The sequence below is a fragment of the Phallusia mammillata genome, chromosome 5 (assembly GCF_965637545.1).
Source record: "Phallusia mammillata chromosome 5, kaPhaMamm4.hap1.1, whole genome shotgun sequence".
NCBI lineage: Eukaryota > Metazoa > Chordata > Ascidiacea > Phlebobranchia > Ascidiidae > Phallusia > Phallusia mammillata.
Genome location: NC_137256.1, coordinates 21708833 through 21719980, shown reverse-complemented (window position 1 = coordinate 21719980; position 11148 = coordinate 21708833). Strand labels below are relative to the sequence as shown.

At 39.5% G+C, this 11148-nt stretch overlaps 1 protein-coding gene across 1 annotated transcript; it reads right to left on the bottom strand.

The window, feature by feature from the left end:
• Nucleotides 1-2103: 2103 nt before the first annotated feature.
• Nucleotides 2104-10877, bottom strand: LOC145228831 (uncharacterized). Its single transcript, XM_080094026.1, has 14 exons — nt 10643-10877; nt 9519-9701; nt 9146-9258; nt 8459-8651; nt 7850-7983; nt 7371-7472; nt 6917-7087; nt 6159-6292; nt 5847-6000; nt 5049-5309; nt 4794-4860; nt 4643-4706; nt 4152-4245; nt 2104-4056 (listed from the first exon to the last, which is right to left on the bottom strand). The coding sequence occupies exons 1-14, from the start codon at nt 10863-10865 to the stop codon at nt 2839-2841; spliced, it is 3111 nt and encodes a 1036-aa protein (XP_079950152.1). The 5' UTR covers nt 10866-10877; the 3' UTR covers nt 2104-2838.
• Between the last annotated feature and the right edge of the window lie 271 nt (nt 10878-11148).

The window sequence follows — 11148 nt, the reverse complement described above, 5'->3', positions numbered from 1 at the left end:
CTTCACAAATTATAACATTATTGTAACATATTGTAACAGCATTGCTACCTTTTCAAACAAAGTTTTTACGCAAATGAGTAATTTACTTACTAAATTTGTTTTCTGTTTAAAATCTTTCCTTTACCTTAGAACTTGTAACATATGTGTAAAAAGATTTTGTTCCTAATGTTTTTTCTGTTGCTCATGCATATGCTGTTCACATGGCAGCTAAACAAAATACGTGACATAATAATTGACCTTATGTGGTTACGAAACGTATACTTTAGTTCATGTTGGAGGTTTTTTTATGTTGTAAGTTTTAGGTTTTAAGATTTGGTTTATCTTTGAAATGACACATAAGTTATCATAACAATTTTATCGGGTCGACGGTTTTCAGGGGTTTTCCAGAGAATCTTATACTTTATCACTGATATAAAAATGGATCGCAATTGTCCACCAGACCGAAATATCCTAAGGGAGTAAAGCGGGTCCCTTCCCAATCACCGATCGAAATTGAACCCAAATGACTTCGTTGATTGCCCGTGCAGTTAATTAACCCGTTAGATGGCGCCCCACACCCCTCTTGCGCACTCGACCAACTGGGAAATCGATTTTTTGCGTTGATTGCTCTGTTAAGGTGCTACTGATTTTATTTTTGTTATCAAGGCAACGTTTTGTCGTTTTTAGAAAGGTTTTCGATTTTAAGCAAATAAAGCGGTTTAAAATGTTTTTTTATGATATGATAGATGTGCTTTCCGGTTCTTTCAAGTTATTTGTTTGCCTGTGTCCCCGTTTCTTTGGCAATACTTACAATTCGAAGTAAATTTCGGTCCGTTTAAGTAAAACTTGCCAAACGACGATTACTTAGTACATGGCCAAAGGTTATGCTTCGAGTTTGATGTGAATGCAAAACTGGTGTTTCGTTACTACAAAAGATTACTGTCTTTGAAAATAAGAGAAATCTATGTGAGATTTACCCATGCTTGCAAAACAACACCCAAGGCGATTAATTGTACACTAGAAATGGCCACAATGGCTATATAAGTTAATCCCAGTTCTATTACTCATCTCTAATACCCGTTTTGTAATGACCCAAATCAATTTGTATCTCTCTCATTGCTCGCACAAAACACGACATCTTGCATATAAAGCATGAAGTGTCACTGTAGTTTTTCCCACGACCAAGGCAGCGCTAATACTAAGATTGAGATCTAGACCGACGACTATTGTCCTTGACCCATATGCCGTACCATCGTTATGCAGTTATTATCCCCCTTAAATCTTTGATTGCGAGAGATCATTATGCGACAGATGAGCGGACAGTATTAATCCGGCATTCGCTACTAGAACTCCGGAATTAATTCCGACTCGCCTTGAGCGAAATTACGATATTGCATGTTTCTTTTCTTTTATTTTTTTTTAGTGAAACAGAACCATGACATTTTCATTTCGCAATGCCGCTTCAAATATACAACCAACACCGTTTTTTTTATGTGGAAATTTCCGACGGTTTAAAACTGTCAGAGCTGCAAGTCGGGCCAGGCTGTTCGGGTTTGAGCTTTGGTTTCTTAACAAACGGGCTTGATTCTTGTCTGATTTTGCATTCTGTGTCCGTGTTTTTTTTTTAGTTTATATAACCCAGCTAAGTAGCTAGTTGCTGGATAAGACCCAAAACGTCTTGTTTAGGTCACTGTCTGTCTTTGTTGTATGTCTTCTTTACTATAGGCCTGTTAATAAAACTTTTGGGCCTAAACGGGCTTCTCAAAAACAACTGGGGTTCGGGTGGGGCTTCAAGCTTATTAGTTTAGAGTTCTGGCTCGCTTACGACTCAAGTTAGGAAACGCATTGATTTTTGTATGTGAGAAATCCCATGAAATTTGGTTGGCCAAAATCAAAGTTTACATAAATTTAACACACTTGGTTCTAAACTGAAGTAATCGATTTCCTTTAGTGTTGGATTAGTCTGTCAAATAAAATAAGGTAAATTTAGGAAAAGCACAGTGGGTAAAATGCATCTTCGAAATCTGTTAATGGAAAAATAAGACTGAAAACCTCGGGAAAAAATCTATGAGTATTTCAAGTTAAGAATATAATGTTATAATTCAACATACAATATACATATGCTTCAAATTTGCTTTGACTTCTGGGGTCAATTTCGCGAAATCAGTTTTACAAGCCTGTCGTTTCTTTGACGTTCGTTGCCCGAAAGCAGCAAATGAATAATGCACCGTCCCACAAGAGCCACAAAGAATCTCTAATCATCCGCTAAGAATCATGTTAATGAGTTTAAGGTGGTTCGCTTTATTTATTGATAAGGTAATTAGTGGGCAAAAACAACTGTAAGGTGAAACAGGTTTATAAGGGGAAGGCATTGCTATTTCTGACATGTAGAATTACCTTAGTTTTATAACCGTTTTTCCTGGTTTTGTTGGTTGTTATTTTCTTGCCTTGGGATAACCGTATTCCCATGGTTGGTTTATCATAATGGATTTTTGATTACATTTGATATCTTTTCAAAGTAGGTTCGCATCATGGTAATATTGTTTTAATTTGAGAAGCAAAAATGAAACTAAGTGAAGTCACATCTATTTAGTGGCAAGTTTTAGATTCAAGAAAAGCGTGAAATCAAACTATTGAACTACAACCAAGATGTCCAATTCTTATTGCATTTTGTAACATTGTGCTAAGCGGAAAATTGAACTTATATCTCGAAAAGACAAAAAAAGAAAAAAACGGGCCATAATGGTTACTAAAAATCAAAACAAATAATAATTTAAACTTCAAGTGCACGAAAATTTGCATAAGAAGCCGCCTAAATATAACCATAACAAGCACTTCGATCAACAGTGGTATATTGCACTAGAAATACGAACGGCGCTGGGACTGGGACCCCGAAATACGTGGAGTAGTGGTTACGTGATTTCTATGTGACAAGGGCTGTTCGGGGACATGAATCTTTTTCTTGTCCGCTTTGGTGACTTCGCGAATGTACAGCTCACAGTTCGATATCAGCGCTTCCATTTTCTCCTTAAGGTTTTCGCCCCTGAAACGAGTCTGCGCTAGTTTGAACAAGGCCTCGACGAAACCCTGAAACGGTAACCCAGACTGCTGGTGTGCTGTGATGGGGTTGCGACCCTTAAAAGAGTCGTAAAATGGAGAAGTGCGGTCGTGTGCGTAGCACTGCCAGTGTCGCATGGTGTCGATAAAGAGTATGTCAATGGAAGGCATGGCACCCTGTTCGCAAAGTCGGCAGCGACGCGCCATGTTGCGAAACGCCGTAGCGCTGATTCGAAGACTCGTCTTGATTCCGTTGAAGTAGATGAAAACCGCAGCAGCTCGGTTGAGCAACATCACTTCTCGCATGGCAAACGGCTTTTTCATGGCACCACCTGAAGCATCTGTTTGCTGAACTACTCTTTCACGGTCTCGATTGGCACGAAATCGCTCTAGCGAAAAACCGTTCCTCCTAAGATCTACGTCATCACTTGATGACGAAGAGGACGCCACGTCAAAGCAGTTGTCACATATATGATCATTTGCTTCGCAGTCCTTGGTTTGTGGAATCTCGTTGTTATTAGTTTCCCTTTCGAGCAAAATCCTCCTCCGTCGGAGCAAATTTGCCTCCTCTTCTTCTCTCTTTGCTTCGCCGAAATAAATACTCCTCAAAGGCAGCGGCTGTTTCTCGAACATTCCACGATCCGTTTCCCATCCATCCCCGGGTTCTTCATCAAAGTATTCACCATCAATGCCATCCACGGGCTCTGCAACCCCACATAGTGACTTCACGGGCATCGCTTTTGTGTCAGTCAAGGTTTTGTATTCCGTCTGTGCGTAGTAAAGCCCAGGGCCCGCGCCATTTGCAAAGCAACCGCAGATTTTGCACTTGGGAAGTCCCTTGAATAACTCGTGGTCTGAAACTTTATCTGGCGGCTTTTTTGGCTTCTGTTGCGCCTGCGTTCTATCGACGCTCGGCAAGACGCTGATGGAACGCTGCTGACTTGGGTGGATAGGTGACCGTTGCCATGGTTTCTGTTTAGGGTCAAACAAGCGCCATTCGTCGGTGGAAATCGCGTATTCCTGTAAAACACATGATGAGATAGAAGATACGTCTTGAATAAATAAAAATAATTTTTGATGTTAGCTGCCAGTTTGCACGCAACAACTTATTTTACCTGTTTATATTTGATCACTGTAAAAGTTTTCGGTCGCCTGGTGGTGTACTGGAGTCGGGTTGCTTGCGTGGGACGGGGTGTATCAAAATTGTCTCTGAAAAGGATAAAAAAATTTAACCTTGGAACACAGTAGACAGGTTCAAAAATCTTGATCAAAAGCAAAACTGATGATTGCACTGATGTTGACAACTGCAAAAATGTTGAAACTTTTGCAATATAATGTATTTACTGTGTAATTACAAGCTCTCAGTTTTGTTTTTTGCATTTTTTTAACCTGCGTGGTAAACTACCTTCGTAAACGACAATCGGTAGTTTTAAGCTAAAACGATTATTCCTAACTGTAATTAACCCTAAAGCGTTCATGGCATGTAGACCAGCGATCACGACACACAAACGTATGGATCATAGTAAGCTAGGCCTATTGAATGGCCTGGCGCTCTATTTTTACATGCAGTTTCAAGTTTTGCCATAAAAAACTTGAGGTAATTTACCTGTAAGATCTTCTGTTGTTGGTTGGTGCCGGCAGTGATCTACTTGAAAGTGGGATATCGGTTTCTGATAAAAAAAAAACTTAAGCTTGAACACTTTCATATGTTAAGTCAATCACAAAAATGAAGCAGTAATTTAGCCTTAAATTTTTACCTTGTCCGTAATCGTTGTAAGGTTCTCCGTGATTGTTTGTTGAAGTGTCATTGTCTTCGTAGTATTTCTAAAAGGTGCATATTCCAAATGTTATATAGTCATGTTTTAGAACAAGTGTAACGATGAGTATAAAGTTATGAGACAAAACTGTAAAGACAAAAACACGTTTGAAACCTGTTTCATATGTTTCGCAAATTATTTTGATATTCAGGGCACATTTGCCACCAATTAATTACAATCTAAATTTGCCCTTACCCTGTATTTTTCCACCACTTTCATCTGAGCCTTGATCCGTTCCTCTAAGTCTCTAATTTCTTTCCTAATCGTTTCCTTGCGTTCGTGGACTTTTACCGGAGGATTTTCGACCTTTCTGGGTGATTCTGTTTTTGTCTTTGCGACTCCTTGCTTATCTCGTTTTGGGGGATACACCCGCTCAAGACAGGATTTTTCCATGTTTACTTCACTCTCCCCGTATGCAACGAGACGCAACGAATCGCGAAGCAGAGGAACTTTTATCTACGAAACAAAAGCTTATTTTTACGAATATTCCATTGTTGAAGTCAGTGCTTCCACCAGAACAGGGGTAGCCAACCCGCGGCCCTTGGATCCCTCGGATGCGGCACAGTTTTAGTAATTACTTAATGGTTACAACATTCAATTGCGAATGCCATGCCGATCACAAAAGCCGAAAACGAAAATTACAGTGCAAAAGCACGACCCGTACTACTTCTAGTAGTTCACTACAATCGCGTTTCTATGCTATGAAACGTGAAGTCCAAAATAGGCAAAATAGTGGCGTGTTAAACGAAGAAAAAAATCAACATTGCAAAAAAACGCTACATGCAGTGGCATTTTAATTCAAAAGGGCTTTGTGGCTCTCTGTGTTTTACTTACTTATGAAAAAGGGCCCGAGTGGCTCCTTGAGTGGTAAAGGTTGGCGACCCTTGGCCCAGAAGTTTTTGGTAATTTAAAACGGGCACGATTTTTTCATCGTTTTGACTCGAGCTTAAACGATTGGTCGAAGTGTCACCGATCTTAACCAATCAGAGCTACCTGTTCGTCCACGTGACTTGTCACAGTCTCTATTATTCCTTCTTCGTTTTCCTGTTCCGCATCAATGGCCATGCTCGGAGCCGAGTTAACCTCAAGAAGATGAGCTCGCATGTCGGATGAGAGCAAGATATCAAACCCGAGAATTTGAAAGGACCTGTGTGAGAACGCGAACTTGAACGGAGTTTGAAAAAAACACAATCAAATTTAATTTTCAATTTGTGTTTAATTGCGCTACTCAAAAGAATAAACCAAGTCATTTTTCTCATTACGCATTGTTACACACATATAGTTGGTTAGTAGGTTAAATAATACCTGACAAGTTTAGACTTATTAGTCACGTGTTCCCATATCGTTATGTCGGGAAGCATGGAGAGAACTGTCTTGACAACAAGGTTTTTTATCTGTCTCTCAATCTCATGTACGTCGTATCCTTTCTTTTTGAGCAACTAACAAAATATACTGCTTAGTAATATTTTACATAAATTTATTCCTTAACTTGAGGTTGTAAATTCAGTAAAAGTGTAAACGACGAAAAATATCATGTTCGTCATTATACCGAAACAATGTTACGAATTAGACCCGAAAAATGATACAATATCCAACTGGAGATGAACCGAACTTTACTTATAAAATACCGAGAAGCACTACACATAAAGTGCTTTTTGTTTTGTTCAGTATATCCAGTGGTGGGATTCAGCCGGTTCGCACCGGTTCTATATAACTGTCTCACGAAATTTTATGGGATCAGCGAACCGGTTAGCAATATACTGGTTACTGTCAATGGACTTTTTGTAACAGAATCGGCTGAAAAATATGACTTTTGTGATAGAACCGGCTGACAAAAAAATTCAATCCCACCACTGAGTATATCTACTAGGCTTGTTGTTTGTTAACACACCATATTTTAATGCGTTTATTCGGATACCTATTTTATCGTATTCGACTCCTATAAGATCTCGTCATTTAAGGTATGTGTAATCTTGTTTAGCCTTGTGATTATTAAACCAAAAATGCACAACTGGTCGCATTGCTACATCTGAAATTATGTTTTACATAGTATCATTTTCAACCTGTTTAACACTGCGGTAGGAGCGTTTTGATCCAGTGCCTTCAGCATTAGTGTAAACAAAACCGGCGCTGTTCTTGTTCAGGCTGTAGTTGGTTAAGTGCATGAAGGTCTTCTGAATGTTGGACGATGTCGGCATTTCGTATTCTTCGGTACACAATCTTGCAAGACCGTCCTTAATGTAAGGATGTATAGGTTTGTTTTTGCTTCCACATGGCCATTCGCAGACTTCACAAAAGTAATGAAACAGTTTGGGTTGGAAACATATTTTGTGAATGTCGTGAGATGGTGTTGGGCTCACGAAAACCGTTCACGGACTCATGTAAGGGCTCGATTTGAAGATCACTCATATAGAAACATGCGCGAAATAATTTAAAGCAACTGTTTATGAGCAATAATTTTGTGTACCATCTTTATACTGTATATACTATAGACGTATGTGTTGACTCTATACGAACCTTGCATAAGTAAATCTCTATTGGATTGAGGCGGGCAACAACAACGTACATCCTGAGATCGAACTTGTAACCTTCGATTAGAAGTGGGTCCTCGATATATTTCTAAACAAAGAGGGTTAGTGTATAAGCTATTGTTGCCAGGTGTTATGTCAAGTTTATAGAGCTCTTCTGGCAAATGCATTTTTATACCGACGTTTCGACGTCCTGTACAGGTCGCCTATATCAGAGTTGGTGGTTCTCTTGCTTCAGTTAACTGCGTATTCCAGTTCAGAGTTAAAATGGGCTGGATTTTTGAAACGGAATAAGACCAAGTTCGGACATGACTTTACACTCGGCGTTATTTGTAACAACAGGCATATTTCAGGATTAGTTTTGAAAAAAAGTCGGGTTCGGGCCGGTTTTGGACTTGTACTTTCGGTTTTAGGTCAAAATCAAGCCCGTTTATTGAGTTATTTGAGAAAAACGGTCCAACTACTAACCTGAATAATCGCAGGTTTCATGCCATTGATATCTTGTACGTCTCTTGGGTCATTAATCAGGTAAATTCCTTCACCCTGACTTCCAGCGTCTGGTTTTACAATGTAAGTACATCTGTCCTTTCGTTTCTTAGTAGCTGAAATCAAAGGAATAGTAAACTATGGTTAGATCAGTGGTTCCTAACCAGGGGGGAATTCCCCACTGGGGGGAATTTTGTAATTTGCTATATATAAGCAAGCTAAATTTGTAGGGGGGAATTAGATTTGAATATCAACTAAACGGGTGCACAGGACAAGAAAGGTTGGGAACCACTGGGTTAGATACTCAAACAGAAATAAGCAGGCTTTAAACTGACTGGCCGTTTTATGTGCTTTAGCCTACTTACATTAATGCATGAAAAGAGTTGTTTCGTGATTTGAGATGCACAGACTGTTTTACTGCTGGAATCTCTTGCAAATATTACTGGTAGCTGATGATCCAATAGCATAAGTGTGTGTGGTATATAGTTAACATGTGATGTATAAACGTGTGGTTCGCAGGCTATAAGCTTGTTAATTGTTTTTGGTCCTATAAGTGATAAAGGTTGCACTTCCCTGACTTAAAACACTTACGAGAGGGCGACCGAGAGTTACGTCGACCCGGTGAATTGGTATTAATTGTTGTTTTAGGTTTAGCCTTATTCTTCAGGGTGACTTCGGCCAGGAATTGATGATATTGTTCTGGTAGGAACCAAGTCGGAGGGTAGAAATCAAATTCGCCCGGAAAAAGCAATTGCATCCGCTTGATGATGCGCGAGAGGTGAACCTGCAAGGAAATAGAATATGTGAAATTAAGTGCTGACTCGTTCCGATAATACTGAGTAAGCACGTTTGGGCTAAAAATTTGTTCGAACTGTAGAACCAGGCAAACCGGGACCTGTTAAGGTTTGTGATAGAAAATATGTATATATTGCTTCGTTAAACTGATACAGGTTAGTCGAACCGTCCACAAATCGAAGTAAGTTGAGCTGATTAGGATTTTATTGTGTGCATGGGTTTGTAAATGAAAATCCGCAGGATATATACGAGTACGCAGCAGACAACATAGGCGTACATTGTACACTGTTAACTTGCAATTTTTTTAGTGCAGCTGGTAATAAGACTTCGACCGTATTGGCTCTTGTATCCACAACAGGCACTTCAGTTTGTTAGAAGCAAAGGAAGCAACAGGCTGAAAAGCTATGCTTCACCAAGTTTGTATACTCAGTGTAATAAAGGCATTTATTTAAATGTACCTTTCTTAAGGCTAAATTAAATTACCTTTTGGGCAAGTTCAAACATCCCAGGCAGCTTGTTGACAGCGTACACTCCCGTCTTGTTATATGCGCTCTCCTCAAATCCCAAACCATGCCAATACATGTCAGCGCCAAACCCTGTCAACGAGTACAAAGGTGAGTCGTTTGTGTTTAATCTGCCCACAATACAGTGCGAAGATCACACAACTTTACGAAGCGTGCGGTCATTTACAAGTGCTTCGAATGACGTACTCCTTCGTATGACGTACCTGTCGGTCGTAATTTAATTTAAAGGGGCCAATGCGCGTGTGTAGCAATGTGTCAATATTATCACTACGTCGTTACTTTGACTATCTTCAAAATATTTAAAAACTTTTTCGTTTGGATGAGTTGTATACCTGTTTTAAAACTCGTCTTGCTCTCTCTCCATCTTAATTGCTGAAGGACGGTCGACAGTGCTTCGTGTGCGGAAGCTCGAGCGCCGCTGGTGTTGATTTTCAAAACAGGTCTTTTCCTCTTTTTTGCTTCATCCTCCCTTTCCAAGGCATTCCTGGTCGCATCATTCTCAGACTCATCCTTACCTGATTTTAAGTTGAGTTAAATGATTTGTTTGTTTGATTTAACAGATTTTTATTCATTTATTTACAGATAAAATTTTATATTCACAGAGATCGAAGCAAGTATGGTCTAAAGCAGGGGTGGGCAACCTGCGGCCCGCGGGCCACATGCGGCATTTGAGTAAAGGTTGTGCGGCCCGCAGAGACGATTGAATTCAAAATGTAGTTACAAACGAGTCCAAATATTATATACTTTCAAGCGGATTAATGCGCCCGATGCTATTTTTCTGCAACCAGGCTTTTGTGGCTATAATCAAATGCGAATTTTACTTGTAGTTAAGTATATTTGGTAAGCAACGAAGTAAAATCGCCTAGTGTGATACACAGGTGCGGCCCGCGATCTAATATTGGCTATTGTATTTGGCCCCACAGTAACAAAGGTTGCCCACCCCTGGTCTAAAGTAAAAAACCCGATCAGGTTTTTGTTGAACCATTCAAGCACTTGTCACAACAAACGGTCAAATATATAGAGCAAATCTTGCTATGTAGGTATTGCTTTTGGGTACGAATTCGGTATCTGGCTTATAGTGGCTTACTGAAAGTAAAGGAATAGAGACACTGTCCAGAACTACGGAACCTTCTAGCTATCAAAACTATTGAACAAATATCCACAAAACATCGGTGTAAGCTTTAAGAGCAGGTAGCAAACACTACTTCCGACAAAAAATCTTTACCGAAAATTATGAACCAATTGTTGAAGTTCTATTTTACTGTTAGTTATATTCAGGGTTAACTTTATGTGGTACGTTTTTTTTGTTTATCAGGTTTAAAACCTAAACCCTGTCATACACAATTTTCTGGAAATATTGTTTTCATTCTTTCTATTTTTTGTCTCCCTTGAAACAAAACAAAAAACGTCCCAAATTTCAAAACAAAACAGCAACCCACTTTAATTCTAAGCTTACCATCGTCCGGAGTTCCGACTTTGTTTTCAGAGTCCGCGCGACCGTCCCTTTGTGACGTCACAACGCTCACGGACACCACCCCGTTTCTTCGTATCGTGGTACCATTTTCGATTGACTTGCCATTAGCTATAACGCTCCATGTGGCTTCAGAATTCCTCTGACATCTTTTATGGTAAGCGTCATCACCAAATATTGGTCCGTTTACCATTCTGCCTACGGACATCTAAACAAGAGATTTTGGTGAGGTCGAATGATGAATGGAATAACTTGTCATTTCGTTTTATGAAAAGTCCGTAAATATTGAGTTAAAACTTTTTGTAACTTATATTTCAGATCGGTTCGCTTGTTCATGGATGAAAAAAAGTTACCATCCCGGTTCACGAAATTTGTGTAGCTATTCTGTATAGCTTTGACTTAAACTATCTTAACCCCAGTTGCCCAGTGTTTGCAATCCGTTAATAGACATTTTATCATCCGGTATTGGTGTAGGTTTATTAAACTTGCAG